At 59.7% G+C, this 15992-nt stretch overlaps 1 protein-coding gene across 2 annotated transcripts in view; it reads right to left on the bottom strand.

Annotated features, from left to right (window-relative positions):
* COL4A1 (collagen type IV alpha 1 chain) overlaps nt 1-15992 on the bottom strand; it is a 130841-nt gene that overhangs the window by 19108 nt on the left and 95741 nt on the right. For both annotated transcript variants that reach the window (XM_059143853.1, XM_059143854.1), the window contains exons 23-36: nt 15381-15464; nt 14769-14839; nt 11043-11234; nt 10402-10570; nt 7561-7653; nt 7368-7472; nt 5633-5730; nt 3777-3927; nt 3223-3336; nt 2401-2568; nt 2229-2318; nt 1283-1435; nt 1022-1120; nt 825-914 (exon numbers count right to left, since the gene is read on the bottom strand). In XM_059143853.1, the coding sequence (XP_058999836.1) occupies nt 825-914; nt 1022-1120; nt 1283-1435; nt 2229-2318; nt 2401-2568; nt 3223-3336; nt 3777-3927; nt 5633-5730; nt 7368-7472; nt 7561-7653; nt 10402-10570; nt 11043-11234; nt 14769-14839; nt 15381-15464 (1677 nt within the window). The remainder of the gene's footprint in view (nt 1-824; nt 915-1021; nt 1121-1282; nt 1436-2228; nt 2319-2400; nt 2569-3222; nt 3337-3776; nt 3928-5632; nt 5731-7367; nt 7473-7560; nt 7654-10401; nt 10571-11042; nt 11235-14768; nt 14840-15380; nt 15465-15992) is intronic.

Genomic DNA, 15992 nt, shown 5'->3' with positions numbered 1-15992 from the left:
GGCTTCTAGAGACCCTCGTTTCATAGAGAGTGAAGAAATTCAGGAACCCCTCAGCGTGGCCGCCTCGGCACCAGTATAACCCAGGGCTTCTGTGTTCTTTCTTCTACAATCAATGCCCATTTTCCAGAAGAATCAGAGGGGCCGTGGGGCAGGCCATCCAGAGTAAATGGACCCGGTTTCGTAACGTGCACAGGTACTCGCCCTATTTACAAACGGGTCAACAGCAAGCTACATGTCTCTATGTGAAATGGGGGTCCTCGGCGCCCCGTGAAGGCCTAGGGAGGGCCAGAGCAGCCAGCTTCCTGCCTCGGCTCTCCCTCCCCTGCGGGTTCTGAGAGGCACCAGCCCCACCAGCCCTGCACCCGCCTGAGGCCGGCGCTCTCCGCCTCTCCCCCGCCCCCTCACAGGGGTGAACGCTGCTGGCAGAGTTGAAGGCCAGTTCAGGATGGGGGCAGAGGACCCCCGAGGACTCTTCCGGGCTCCTGCCAAAGGGCGCTTGTGGCTGCCCCAGACATGTGGGGACCCAGACTGCACGGGGGAGACAGTGCCCGAGCGGACAGTCACCTGGAGGTGATGGAAAGCAGCCCATGTTTTATTTTACTGAATTGTCTTTTTTTTCCAAGCAGTGGTCACTGCGTCAGCTGAGCACCCCTGATCCCGCGGCCGGAGACCCTACAGGCCCGAGGATGGATGTACACCAGGGTAAAGACGCGTGTGCCCAGACTATGCCCTCGGGGCCACGTGGGTTCTCCTGCAGACCTGTCCCCCCAGAACAGGCCCATTCTTTTCTTCCCAAGCCGACGCCGCCCTCGGATTCAACGTACCCGGCAGGCCCATTCCGCCAACCGATCCTTTGGGTCCAGGGAGACCTGGAGCACCCGGGGTTCCGCCTATGCCTGGGTCCCCTTTAGGCCCTAGGATAACAGAGAAGGACCCGCAGGTTAGGGCCTAAGAGAAGGGCTGGCTGCCACTTCCCAGCCACAAGCTCTGGCCGCGGGGGACCTGGAACTCGGCTCCGTACCTGGCTGCCCGGGCTGCCCGGCCTGGCCATCCTTTCCAGGCACTCCTGGGGTTCCGGGGTCGCCGCGGGACCCCTTCTCGCCGGTTGGTCCAGTCTGCCCTGCACGTCACAGAAGAAAAGGGCTGATGACCCGCGGCTGCTTAAAGGGCAGGCTGTCGCCGGAACGCAGGCCGGGCTGCTGTTACCGCACAGATCTACAGAACCGGTCGGAGCGCGGCCCGGCCCTCCCCTCCGCCCCCCGCAGCGGGCCCTCCACGTCACCTTTCTCTCCTTGGTCTCCCTTCTGGCCCTTCATGCTGCCCATGTGCACCTCATCCATGGAGCCCGGCTTGCCGGGGAGACCCACGTCTCCTTTGTCCCCCTTGAAGCCAGGGTCACCCCGGGGCCCCGAGGAGCCCGGGAAGCCGTGGTCCCCTGCAGAGGAAAGATAAGCCCCCATGAAACGTGGCCAAGGTCTCGGAGGCGGTGTGGCGCGCCTTCTGCTAAAGGAGGCAGAAGAACTCGAGGCCCGAGTCGCGGACTGGGTGAGGGTCTGAGCCACCCTGGAGAGCCAGCACTGGCCAATGGGCAGCACGGCCGTTTGTTAAAAATTCAGCGTTCGCTAATGACGCTACTGCACATGTGACTCTATCACCGGTTTAAACGCGATACACTTTCCCTCTTCCCTAAGGACCTTCATCGCGTCGGTCCGCGGCGCCCTCGATTCCACGCATAACAACAGAACACGCATTTTCTTGTTCTCCTAAACAAATGACCATTTCTAGGTCTCACAAAGTCAACTTGTTTAAAAACACACACACATATTTTATACCAATTTCAAATAATAGGGTAAGAAATAAAAATGAAGACTTGTCAAGTTGCCCAGTTAGCTAGTTTGGTGCTAAGGACTCCGTTCCTGTAAGCTTGTAGGACAGAAGATCCCATCGATTCCATAGAAACAAACTCCAACACGCCACCGAGGAACAGCTGAACGCCCGTCTTGCGTCTGGTTTTAGGCAGAGCACAGCACCTGTCCCCACAGGCACCTACAGCAGGAGTTCCCACCGGAGCAGGGGGTCTTCCCGGGTCTTCCCGGCCCTCACGTGACCTTTTAGACCTCCTTCCTCTGCTTCTTGCAAGGAAATATGACCCCAACCGCTTAAGAGCTTCCAAGAGACACAGAGACATGGACATAAAATGGGCTCTTCTAGAACGGCCTGCTCCCTACCTTTCTGTCCTGGCAATCCTGGCAGGCCCGCTGGTCCTGGGGAGCCGGGCTGCCCTGGGGTCCCCATGACGCCCATCTCCCCCTTGGGACCTGTGGCCAGACGGAAAGACTGTGAGTGCTACAGGTGAGCGGGGTCGCGAAAGACCGGGGCCGGAGTTCGCAGATCGTTTACCTGGAAACCCAGGAACGCCAGGTGTGCCCTGCTGTCCGGGGAGGCCAGGGAGCCCCGACTGTCCCGTCAGGCCTGGGAGCCCTTGGGACCCTTTATCTCCTTTGGGGCCTGGCATGTCCAGGCCTGGAAATCCGGGGAAGCCCTTCTCTCCTTTCACTCCGGGAGGGCCTGAGGGGACAAAGAGCAAGCATGGAGACCGGGGTCTGCAGGGAGCTCCGCGGGGCACCCCCGGGGGCAGCGGGCGCGTCTGCAGGAGGCACAAGAGCACCCGTGCCCGTGCGGAGGGCCGGACGCTCCCACCATCCCAGGCGGCGGCAGCTGGGGCCATGGGGCGGTCCTGGGGGCCAAGCCCGGGGACCAAGCCCTCGTCTCCACCCTCAGCGGGCAGCCGTCAGCAGCACCCCCAGGCCTGTCCACAGCGTTCGCAGCCCACCGCGTTCTTGGCGGCCCCCGGGCACTGTCTTGGTTCCAGGACGGGCCACTGGAGGCAAAGGCAGCCCCGCGCCGGGGACCAGTTAGAGGACGGCCCCCACAACTCACGAACCCCCACGGGAACGGGAGATGGAGGCGCCAGTCGTGCTGCGGTAAATGAAAAGATCACCGGACGCACAGCTCTGGCGCGCGGACCAGGCTCAGTGGGCGGAAAACGGCCACGCCCACGACTCTTCATCGGAGGGAGGGTCAGCCCGGTTCCCACGGAGCGGAACGGCCCCGTCCCCGCTTACTCGGGAGGCAGCACGAATCCCAGTCCAGGCACACTCCCAGGGCCCCCCTCCGGCAGCGTGCTCTGGGGAAGCAGTGATTGCGGGAGAAGGTCCTCACCTGAGGACCCTGGTGGTCCCTGTCCTCCAGGGGGTCCCATCGCGCCGGGCGGGCCGACTCCAGGGGCTCCTGGAGCTCCTCTGGGACCTTGTAATCCAGGCGGCCCTGGGTCACCTGGACGGGAAGAAACTGTGAGTAAACCGCACACGGACCGCGGTGTGTCTCAGAGCACACGCTTCCCGCCCGCACAGTAAACCACAGTGACACGAGCCCGTGAGCGCCAGCCTCCCGCGACCTCCAGTCTCCCGCGACCTCCACCGTTCACTCAACACACGTTTACAGAGCACCTGGCGGGGGCTCTGCAGACGCCGAATAAACAGCCCGGCCACCGTCTGCGCTGGTCTGTGAGAGTCACCTCGGGGCGCTCGGGCGGCCCAGCTGGGTACACGTCGGACCCTGGATTTCAGCTCGGGTCGTGAGCTCAGGGTCGTGAGATCGAGCCCCACGTGGGGCTCCCCGGCAGAGAGGAGTCCGCTTCGGGTTCTCCCTCTCCCTCTGCTCTCCCCCTGCCCTCTCTCTAAATAAATACATGCACATCTCTTCTAAAAAGTTACCTCGGAGTCCCTGAAGGCCTGGGGGGCCGACAGCACCGTGCTCTCCCGGGACGCCCGGTCCCCCGACGTTCCCCTTCTCCCCGGGTGTGCCGGGGATGCCGGGAATGCCTGGCAAGCCTTTGAGTCCTGGTAGACCAACTCCCGGCTCCCCCTGGAAGGTCGGGAAGCAGAGAGAAGCCGGCTCACCCGCACCGCCCGTGAGCTCATCAGGCCCGGGCGCAGGGGCAGACGCCAAGGAAGACCCAAGTCCACCAACCCCTCGCCTGCAAAGCCCTGACACATGTGATCGCTCCGTCCAGTCTCACAGCACGTCGAAGGTGGCTCATTCCTATTAGTTTTATTCTAACAAAGGAGGAAAACCAAGGCTCCCCACGGCTGAATGCCTTGTCCAAGTCACAGGGGCAAGGCTCCCGCCCGGGGCCTGCCCTCTGCTCTGCCTCGTGTCTCTGAGCGGCCAAGTCTGAAGGACAGACTGAAGGCCAGATGGGATTGGTGACCAGCGTGCGGACACGTTCTGAACAGGGGGAGGGTTCCAGGACCGGACCCGCACATCGTCCACTCAGATATTCCTTTAAACCAAGGCTTTCACATGGAATTCAACATGTAAAACGATGATGTCCTGAATCTGTGGCTTTGGTAAAGGCAGGCGATGGAGCACAGAGCACTCCATGGGCCCGAGGGTGCGGGACACAGGCCCTGCGAGGCAGCAGGTGTGCGCTGCGTCACGGTGACCCTCTGCTGTCCAAGGGGAGGGACACCTGCAGATGAGGGTCAGTCCTGGGGTAACGGGGGCTCCTCTACGTGTCCCAGCAGCGAATTCGCCAAACAGAAGGAACCGAAGCCAAGGGGTTGGAGAAAAGGAACCAGACTTTAAACCATACCCAGATTCCAATCCCAATTCCATCCGCACAAGTCTCACGTGTTAAGGTGATGCACACGGCACCCCTGCGGACTGGCGTTTCCAACCAACGCCGGTTACAGGGGAAGCCGTCTCAGCCACGGGGAGCAGGGCCACCATGAACTCTGGTGTTTTGAGAAGGACGCTCCCTTGGAGTCAGTGGGACATGCTGTCTCTGTGCCTGTGCCTGGTCCCCACAGCCCCTACCTGTCCATGTGCCCTGTCCAGTCCCCACAGCCTCTACCTGCCCCCCCAGTAGAGAGGAAACAGGCAGGAGAGCTCTTCTGTCGGCCGAGTGGAACTCCTGCCCATGGCCCTTCCTCTCATTCCACACCACGTCTTCTAGCAATTTCACTCCCCTTCCTTCTAGCCGCAACAGGAGAAGACCCATCCCTTGGTCACCTACACTTGCTGAGCGGCTTGTCAAGTGTCAACGAAAGGCAGGGGGTGACTGAGGCAAGGAGAGTCCCCAAGTCACACGAGCCCAGGGGTCCCCGACTGGGGCCATTTTTCCCCCAGGGGACATCTGGGAATGTCCAGAGATAGCTCTGGTTGTTACGACCAGAGGCGGGTGTCAGTGTTCCTCTGGTTCCTGTGGGTAGAGACCACGGAGGGCGCGGCTAGAGCCCCACCATGTCCAAGGCAGTCCGCACCACGAAGAACGGCAGGGTCAGCAAGTCAGCGAAACTAGACCCTCCCGGGGGGCTGGCACACAGCTCTCTCCTGCCACTCCCCGTGAGACCCACCCTGGAGCCCGAGACGCAGACACACGCGGGCAAGCACGTACTCAGACCACCGGGACGATTCCCCCAAACAAGTCCCACATGCACCTGCCTTTCCACTCTGTGCTATTTCTTTCACCAGCAAAGCAAGCTGGTCCAGCATAACCCCACGACGTTAACGCGGCATCTGTGCGTCTCATCAGTAACAAGGAACGCAGGGAAGGCGCAGCACCCACCTTTTGGCCGGGCACCCCCGGATTGCCGGGTAAGCCATTGAACCCCGGGCGGCCTGGACTGCCAGGAGGCCCCACGTCCCCAGGCAAGCCGTCAACACCTGTTTGGAAGAGTCACAGAAGTCACTCACCTTGTCCCCACAACAAGGAGACTTTCGAGGAGGTTCTAAGAAGAGCACGAGGCCTCACCAGCGGTCGGGGGCCACTGGCACCTGCTGGGGCAGCCTGGTGGCCAGGGACTGTGGGCCCGCCTGCCGCCTCCCTGCCTCTTTCCCACTGTCCCCTCTTCTCTGCCTTCTGCTCAGCTTTCCCCCGTCCCCCCCCAAAACAAAACAAAGACCACCGCGGCACAAGCAGCCCAGGGTGGCCCTCCGGCTCTGCCGCCCCGTGCACAGCCTTGTTCAGGAGCCCACCCGGCTCCCCCAGAGCAGACCCACGTCTTCATGGGGTGCCTGGGAGGCCGACACGCTCTGGTGCAAGCAGTGCCGCGACGGGTTCTCACATGCAGAGCCGTCCCCACCAGGCGCCCGTGGGGCATTTAGAGACGGTCTGGGCCCAGCCCCAGAGGGCCCGATGAGCGGACAGCCACCCCAAGGCTCTGCTGTGCGTGGCGGCTCCCCGCCAGATGCGGAGGTCCACGACGTGCGGGGGTCTGTAGGGTGCGGCGGTGCACGCCCAGTCACACGTGTGGTGGGGCTGGGGTCCCGGGGTCTCGTTGGAGAGCGCCCCTGACCACCCACCAGCATCCAGGAGGCCAAGCCACCTTGCAGGAGCCCCTGACGAGGAGACCCGACCAGCTAACTCTCTTAGGCTGGCTCACAGGGCACAGAGTGGGGCTCGGCACTGTCCTCGTGACCCAGAAGGGTCGCTGAGACCTTCTGCCCTTTAGCCAGACACACGAGGCCCCGTGCGTGCGAGGGTGGGACACGGCGCCTGAAGGAGCTTGCAGGCCGGTCACTCTGCCAGCAGGGGCGACACAGGCAGGCTGAGCCTCTGGAGGGGAAGCGGGGAGCCTGACAGCTCTCCCCACCGGTTTGCACACACGGCCAGTACGACTGGGCTCAGGACACCGGTCCGAGCAGGAAAGGCCCCTCGTGGCACACAGTGCCTGCTCCGTCCCGGACCAAGGTCCCTGATGGCGAGTCCACGTCTGTGCCCCCCACAGTGGGAATGACAGACCCACGGGAACAAGAGAAACCGTCACACCGTCCCCCCGGCAGCCCCACAGTCTCCAGAGAGAAGTTCGGTTTAACGTGTCAGCGCCCAGTATGGGTCCAGGCTGTGCGGCCTGGGGGCCTTCTCCCCGAGAGCGAAGCCCCTCCCACGTGCTCCCCAGCTCCCTTCACTCTCACCCACCCCCAGCCTGGCGCGGGGCCCGGCTGCTCCGCGTCCCCCCAGCACGGAGGAGGAGAACGCCCAGAAATGCAGCTTCCGCTGCTCCCCGGACAGCTGCCAGGTCCTGACGTCACAACCCCCCTGCTGGGCACCACGTCCCCCACCTCCTCGGTGCCCACACCCACTGTGCCCCAGACTCCCGCTGGCTCCCCAAAGGGCAAGTCACTAACTCAAATAGCGTGTTTGCACACATGGCCTCCTCTCCCCTGGAATCAGGAGAATGAACGGAATGGCCATGGCCTCAGTGCCCACCAGCCAGGGAACAGAGGTGACAGCGGGGCTCGAGTGGGCCGTGGGCAGAGCAGTGGCCCCACTTAGGGGCCGGCTGGTCCTGCAGGTTTACCTTTGGGGCCAGGGGGCCCTGGAAATCCGATTCCGGGCTGGCCGACAGTGCCCTTCTCTCCCGGGAGGCCCGGCCTTCCTGGGGTTCCAGGAAAACCTCGGTCACCTGTTGTGAGCAAGACCAACAGTCCGTGTGAGAAAAGCCTGTCACTGTTCCAAGCGCACCTCCAGGCAAGCGAGAGCGCGGAGAGTACCTTGTGGCCCAGGGAAGCCTGGGGCTCCCGGAAGTCCTTGTGCTCCAGGGGGACCCGGTAGGGGCACAACTTTTCCTGCTTCGCCCTTGGGACCTAGGCAAAGAGCAAAGACGCCGTGTGAGAGCCCTTGTCCCATCCCAAGCGTGCTGCGTACCTGCAGGGCAGCCCTGCACTTCCCGCTTCTCCTTTTCTAGAATCTTTCACAAGAGCTCTTCCTCTTTTCCGCCAAATTTACAGCCAAAAGGACCTAGATGTTTGACCTGTGAATTGCCTAAGAATCTAAAATAAGAGTCATGAAAATCTAGGAAACCTACAGTAACAAGAGATGAGATGACCCTGAGTGATTTCTCGATTCGCCTGCCTGCAAAGTCAAAACGCGTCAGTGTTCTCCCTGGATCTATCAGACAATCGCAGCTCCGCGCTGCTTTGAGGCAGACCTCAGTTATGTGCGTCTGGGGGTCAGTTATCTTGAGGACGTGCTACGAGAGTGATTCAGCACAATCCGTAAGCAGGACTGGACGGCTGTGCACCCTTGGAGCAGCCCCGGACAGGACGTGCAGCCCAGCCCTGGGCGCCCAAGCCCAGGAGATCGACAGGGGGGTCAGGATTCAGCGGCTCAGGAAAGACCAAAGGCGTCGCCTCCAAGCCGTGTGCACGGACTCTTCACATGCCCTACTCAGACATAAGACATACGGGCCTCCCAGGCACAGCCGACACATTCTTTCGCTGCAGACTCAGAAACGCCAGCCGACGGGCCCCAGCACGCACTTACTATCAGTTCAGACCTGGGAACGGGCCTTTAATGTCCGCAGAGTAAACGTGGCTCTGGCACATCAAAGAAGCCCGCGCTTTGAATCCAGAAGCTGCCTGGGTCTGGATGGCGAGGCAAGCCTACAGGACGCAGACAGCTGACCAACAGCGCTGTCAGCGCCTCCAGAAGCTTCTTCCTTCCCTTCCTGCTAGGAGGCCTCTGTCTCCCCAGCTGGTCTTTCTGACTGTGTTCCTGGCCAAGAAGTGCCGGATTCTTTTTTGCGCCTCTGCAAGTTTTCAGATTCAAAGTACCCCAGAGATGCTGATTTTAGAGTCAGGAGCTATGGGGGGAGAGGTCAAAAGTCCCTTTTCCAAGATTGCGGGGGGGGGGGGGGGGTCCTTCCTTAGTCAAACCTAGGATTTCTCTGCCCCCAAAGGAGTCAAAAAAGAAACGTTTCTGGGATCTCTCTAGACCGTGAACAAGGGTCCAGGAAGTCACGACTGGGCGCTAGGTAACCACCAGGCGCCAACCAACGAGAACAACAGTAAGAAATACACAAGGGCCCTCTGCTTGTGCTCGCGGCCAAGACACGCTAGCACGCCCCATGCTGGAGAGCTTATGAGGCTGACAGTACGCTGTGACAAGAAAGTAACAGTTCCCGTGGGACAGGAACGGATGAAACTCGGGCTGGATATACAGCTTGTGACAGAGTCGGCAGATCGGTGAGCACGAAGGCCATGTGGTCGTCCCCATTATCAACGATTCCACGGCCTCCGTCTCCCCATGGTCAACCGTGGTGCAGCTCAGAAGGTCTACGGTAACTGGACGCCGCGTACGTGCTCGCGTCATTCACCTCATGTCACCGCCACCTCAGAGGCCTTCGGTCCCGGCGCCTCGTCACAGGAGGAGGGGTGCACGCGGGGCGGGAAGGAGCGCTGACAGACACACATCCGCGATGTTCACGACACTGTGTGATGTGCATTCTAGCTCATTCCTCGTTAACTTCTTGGTCATCTCCTCCTGGGGCCTAACTTATATCTTACACGTTGTCATAGGTCTGTATGTGCGGGAGAAACCTCGTGTATGTGGGGTTCAGTACTGTCTTGGCTGCTGGCTTCCATGGGGGTCCTGGGACATGTCCCCCCAAGTACGGGAGGGCACCTGTCATGTGATTCTTCTTCCACAGTCCTGGTTGGCAGCTTTCGTCACATAGCTAGTTACGTCGTTCAAGCCTTACCAGCCCCGCAACTGTGACCATCCAATGCCCTTTCATTCATTTTCACGACTTCCAGGACATTCCTTCGTCCCACACTCTTCCTTCCCTCCTCCACGCCCACACACTCCCGGCCTCTGCTCTCGCCGCCCGGGGGTCCTGGGGAACTACGGACATGCTCGGTTTCTAGCCTGAAGCTCATTCCATGACCCGTGCCCCGGAGCCTGCCGTGGGCCAGGTCGGGGCCCCAACACTTCTGTCCCCAATAACACACAGGCCGAGGGGGCAGTGAGCATGCCCGTGGGAAAGCCTGGCCCCGGCCTCCCTCCAGCCAATCCCCGGTGGGCGGTACACAGCAGGAGGGCAGGGTCACACCAGCCTCGGGGCCCGGGTAGGGGGGGCCTTGGCACACAGACCCGCAGGACACACGATGCATGAATGACTGAAGCCAGCACAGCAAACGGCAGTGGTGGGCGGAGACTACCGGGAATCCGCCCACAGGCCCCGGCCCGTCCGTGGACAGGTGAGACCACCTGGCTTGGGACACACAGAAGCCCACGTAGACTGCTCACCAGGGAGACACAGGAAATAGGTGAAGAGGGAAGAAGCAGGCTCACACTGGTAACCCCCCGCACAGTAAAGGCCCACCTGACCCGGGAGGCTTTGTCTCCTTATTAGAACAAAATCATCTATCAGCTCAGCTGCTTTGTCACCAGATTCTTCACATCACTTGGCCCTTCCCATGCACAAGTCTACTAGGTACAGTATCGCCTCGGAGGGCCCGGGCCAGGCCACTTTGTGGAAGAACGGACACCCGACTCCCGTCCCCACGTCGGGGAGCCCAGTGCTCTGAGCACCCGAGGTCCTCAGGCCTCACCTGGCTGGCCTGGGGAGCCAGGGTTCCCTGGAAAACCCGCTTGTCCTTTGTCGCCAACGGGGCCAGGAAGGCCAAACCCTGGAGGCCCTGGAGGGCCGGTGTCACCGCGACTGCCGGGGAATCCAACTCCCCCGGGGGGGCCACGCTCTCCTTTCAATCCTACCGACCCCTGATGTGCAAAGAGAAAAAGGAACGTTATCAGCAGACACACCCGCACGCGGCCACCTTCAGTCTTCTGCCGTCTGCAATCAATAAGCACCAGAGTCTGACTGGCTGATGCCATCCACCGCCTCGCGCCCTCCACAAAGGTCAACTCGCAGTTAATAAATGACACCAGCATTCCTGTGTAAGCTGGCTGGGCGCCCTCCCTCCCTGCACAAGGACACACCTCAAAGAGGGGAGTATTTGTATCTGGAACCGTCTTCTTAAGGATAAGGTGCAGGGCACGAACGCTAAACTTCACCTCCCATCCGACAAACGCCTACAGCAACATACTCAAGTCTCCCCACGGACCACTGAACACCATGTGTGACAATCACCCCCCAAATGTAAACGCACAGATACGACTCAAATAACTCATTTCTTCATTCTTTGCAGGTCCGCTTCTACGGAGGGCATTCCAAGTCTGGAAACAAACATACCGGGGAGCCTTTGGGGCCGGGCAGCCCTGGATGGCCATCTCTCCCAGGAGACCCTGCTCTGCCTGGCATCCCGGGCTGTCCTGGAAAGCCGGGGTCTCCTTTGTCTCCTTTGAGCCGCGCGTCGAAGTAAATCTCGCCAGGCTCTCCCTTGGCTCCCGGCTGGCCCATCAGCCCTGGTGCGCCTTGCGGGCCCTACAAGCACAAAATGGAAGACATCAGTGCCCAAAATGAGCCGGCATGATGGTTACACAGCCAACAGTGATAGTAAAAAGTCACCTCCTTAAAAAATGGCAGTATGGTCAAGCTTATTTATTTTCTAGAAGCAAGTCACTAGCTCCGTGACAAAGCCACGATCCGACCCCCCACTTGTTGCATCTCTTAAAAACACTGAATAAAGAAGTCTTTCCTCGGGATCGCAGACAGAGGCCAGGCTGGGGTGGGGGGATGAGCGCGGGGCCCTGGGAACCCAGCTTCTGGACGGCGCGGGGGAACTGGCTGGTCTCTTACAGCAGCTGACATTTATGAGAACATTCCAGCAAGTGCTGGAAGCTGCTGGGTGAGACTTCTGGGGCCAGGAACTAGAGAAAGGGCTTCCAGGTGCAGACGGGTGCAGCGTCTGAGGGCAGCACGGCCGCAACGGGGAGAGGAGAGTCTGGGGGGCGAGACCAGCCAGCGCCCGAGACCAGCCAGCGCCAACGCCGCTGTTCTGAGCCGTCAGCAAAAGAGAACGGACTTTCCCAGGAGACCCACGCTAGCACATTCCCCAGTTCCTGGAAAGCTGAATCTTCAAGGAACGCCCACACCCACAGATGGTCTCTCCTCCAGCCTCTCTGAGAATTGGGGTTCACAAGGTTTTCAAATACTTGTCTCAAGCACTCGTTCCCTGAGGCCTGAGAAAGAAATCCCTCGGCCTCCCTGCTGACTTGGCGGGATGCAGACTCTTGGACGAATCCTTTCATTCCAATTCCTTCACACACTCCCTCGGAAACAGCTCTTGGACGTATGCGAGTCACACGTGCCCACACCCTTCTGTGTGGGCGTGTGAGACAGAGGAAGGAGCTGGGAGACGAGGGACAGACCCAAATCTCCGCAATCCTTAGATCCGAGAGTGGGCGCCGTTCACCGCCCGCCCACCACGCGCCACGGCTGTCGGCGCCCCGCTCCGGACTCGGAACAGGTGAGGGAGCGGACACTCCGAGAACCTCGGTGGGCCGCGGGGGGCATGGAAAAGCCGTGACTTAGTCCGAAGGTGTTGTGGGATCTCGTAGCTTTCTCTCCCGAGGTAACACTAGCTCCCACGATCCTTAAATCGAGCTCGGCTGCGACTCCCCCGTGAGGCCCTCCCTGACACGTGTCCTGGGTCTCCACGGTGAAGGCGACGGTCCTGGTTACACAGACCCTTCTCCTTGTCCGTCTCCCTGTCCACCGGTCTGCGGGGTGCTGGGGGAAGGCCCGCGGCTTCCCGACTTTGCGTGCTGAATGTGTGCAGCGAGGAGGTACCGCAGGAAGTAGAAGCTGAACTGGCACTATTCGCCCACCAGAAAATAAACCCCAACGTAAGGACCGACGACTGGTGTGTAGTTTTCTCAGCCGGGAAGGACCAGTGTGACTTTCCAGTGATCACTCGCAGCCTGGACGCCCAATTTCCCAGGACTGTGAGCACACAGTCGGGTCCACCACTTCTCACCTGGGTAACAGTGACCTTGACGGCTATCGTTCAACAAAGAAATCGAGATTGTTTTTTTTGAAAGGCGACATCTTGACCCTAGGATGCCTCCCAGGGCTTCTCTGCCCCAGAACGTCTCGGTCTTCAGCAATTCAAAGGTCTCTGGATCCACATCTCCCCACAGGAAGGAGGAGGAATCAAACGCTGCCTCGAGCACCTCGCCTCGGCTCCGTAAATCAGAGGAGATCACCGGCTGTACGGTCCGCCTCAAAAAAGCGCCACCACCGTGGGGTGTCACAGCTCCTTTCAGCTGACTGTCCCAAAGGCCCCGAAACCCACTCAGGCCCCGGCGTGGAGCCAGCCTCCTGTGCCTGTCCCTCTCTCCCAAAACCCAACCCTTGGCCTTCAGGAGGACAAGTCACCGAAATGCTCCCCAGATCGAACAGGAAGGCAGGGCCCCTCCGCTCTTCTCATCGACGCCTACTATCCAGGACGCTCGGCCGGGTCGCAGCAACCCTACAGCCCCGGCCTCCCTCGGAAGGAGAGGGCCTCCCCGTGAGCCGTCACAGCGTGCAGCTACGGGACAGCCGCAAACAGGAGAAAAATTACTACCTGCTCAACTCAACTATTTACCCAGAAACAGTTTTTTACAGACTCGGCTAGCTGCGGAGAGGAAGGCGCGCCGGACTGAGGGGGGGGGGGAGGTGGGGGTTAGGAGTCTCGTTGTGCATTTGCTCTATTTCTTCTTCATCCGGACTCGTCCTCAGCTGTCCTCCCTCCTCCCCTCTTCCCACTTCGATGAGCCGCGGGGCTGGGGGCTGGGGGCTGGGGGCTGGGAGGGGCCGCAGGCAGAGGGGAGGCAGGAAGCTTCCAGGAAGGCCAAGCAGATAAAGACCATGTCCAGAGGTTAAACGCGTCCTCGGCTGCCGCTTCAAAGGGCTTCTGGCTTTGATCCCCACCAGAGTCAGGGCTTCCCAGTTATGTGAACTTCTCATTTATTTAGAAATATTTTAAACAATTGCGACTTGTGACTTAGCTCCCCAGGCACCAGGGAGGTTCTGGAAGCAGAATCCCAAGATCCGACTTCAAAGGAGGAAGCGACTGCTCGATCCCAGCTGCGTCGGGGCTGTTTCAACTCACTGTGGCCCTGACCCGCTTCTAGAGAAGCTGCCAGTAGTATTTTTAAACATCGCAAATGTTTAAGAGCTACATCAAAAAGGAGTAAAATGCTCGAGATTTGACTTTCGTTCTGGGACAGAAGAAAAAAGAAAAGCAAAAGGGAAACCAGGAATGAAAGAAAGTGTGGAAAGCGGCTGGTGCTCGCAGAGCTTAGAAGAACAAAGAAGATACGAGAACCAGGCCCTAAGGTTCATGCGCTTCAGAAACAGAGCTGGTGACGTAAGAGAAAATGACCCTCGGTGCTTGGCATGACGATGCTTCTCTTCCAGTCAACGGTTTCTTTTCAAATAAACTAGGAGAGTCAGGGAGCTGGTTTTCATTTCACCGCAAAGTGTCATGTCAATCTGAGACTGTTTCATTTGTAAACGCAGACAAGCGTCTTCACCACAGATACTGGTGGGTACGAATTTTCAAAACCCGTCTTTGTGAGACAGAAAGAAAGGAATGTGGAATTCCTCGAGGGCAACAGGCCGGTGATGCCGCGTCTCTCCACAGACACACGGGCACTCAACTTACTACCCTGTTTTGAAGTGACGGGGGTGACTGGACCATGGAGCTGCTGGCAGGGGCTCCTGGTGGCACCATTAAGAGCCCCCAAGAACCCGTGGGAGGGTGACAGCGTCCAGCTGCCCCCGGACACAGGTATGTGGCCACTGAATTCTGACCAGGTGAGGAGAGAGGCAGGCGAGATGGGGATTCCGGACTCCACAGTCCTGCCCCCTCGGTGACGACAGGGGAGTCACTCTGACTGCTCGACAAAGCCACGCCTGACCAGTGCCCAAATCACGCAGCAGAAGCTCTATCCGCAAACGAATACACCTTTGTCGGTCGGCTTGGAGGCAACTTCTAGAAAGTACGCAAACTCAGGCAGGTTTACTTACAGGCAATCCTTCCAGACCATCTCTGCCAGGAAAGCCTCTGTCGCCCTTGGCCCCTGGCTGTCCCGGGAAACCTTTCAGAAGCCAAGAGAGACACAGCACATTACTGACAAGACACATCCCCCAAACCCCAAACCTTTCGTTCTCAGGATTCAAGAGCACAGACATCTCTACGCAAGTGGACAGTGTCTGAGGGATCTTCACAGAGTGACAGAAATGCTCCCAGTGACCCTGAGTTTGGACAAGCACCACAGAAGCAGCTGGTGACCAGACCGCCCCCCGCCCACGCCCCAGGGCGGCTTTCGCCAGAAACCTGCCCTTCGCTTCGGCGGAGGGATGGAGGTTGTGTTGCTGAGCAAACCGTACGCTGTGACCTTCGACTGGGGATTCGTTGTGCCAAATTTTAGGTCCTCTTGATGATTTTCCAATCATCAAGATGATTTTCATCTTGGTGAGTTTTCAAAAACCCCGAAGTCTGACCTAATATTCTCACTATCAGGCTCTGGTTTGAATGCCGAAAGTGAGGTCTTTCGTGGCACAAGACGCGTTTCACTGTGAAGGCTCCGGCCCATGGAAGCAAAGTCAGGCTAGTCCCGGTCACGTCGAGGCTCTTACCTATTTCTCCAGGGGGACCCTGCGGCCCAGGGGGCCCACGAAGTCCTGCTGTGTCACAGATGAGGCAGCTGTCTCCTTTCTGACCTAGAGAGGGAACACAGACAGGGGTGTGAGTGCACAGGTGAACTGTCCTGTGCGTGGCACCCCGCCAGAGCCCATGGCCGGGAGCTGACACGGGGCCCACGTAGATGGTCCGTGTCCCTGAAGCACGGCAAAGGCAGAACAGGGGCCCAAGCATGGGGTTGGGGACCGTGCAAGTCAGCCAGCGGCCAGCCAAGTTCTGGGCCCCACAGGGTTCGCTTGTGGGAAAACGCACTGCTGACCACAGGCTGGGCTGGCTGGCGGTGCCACGGCAGGAGGATGGAGGTCTCCACATGGAGAAGCTCCTGACCCTGTGTCATCCTGGGGGACACCGGCTCAGCTGGTCACCAGAGGGAGTCACTGACACGGACTGCTCGCTGACCCTCCCCGATGACTTCGAACACCACGTCCAACGGGGCCTCCGAAATGTAAAATCCTAAAGTGTTAGCTGCAACAGTTCCCATGCGGCATTTGTGTGGCAGACTTCGGGAGAGGAAGAATCCTTTGCAATCCAAAGCCAGCCACGGTGCC

Source organism: Mustela lutreola, chromosome 13 (genome assembly GCF_030435805.1).
Source record: "Mustela lutreola isolate mMusLut2 chromosome 13, mMusLut2.pri, whole genome shotgun sequence".
Lineage (NCBI taxonomy): Eukaryota > Metazoa > Chordata > Mammalia > Carnivora > Mustelidae > Mustela > Mustela lutreola.
Note: the sequence above shows the minus strand (reverse complement) of the source record. Positions and strands in the feature narration are given on the sequence as shown.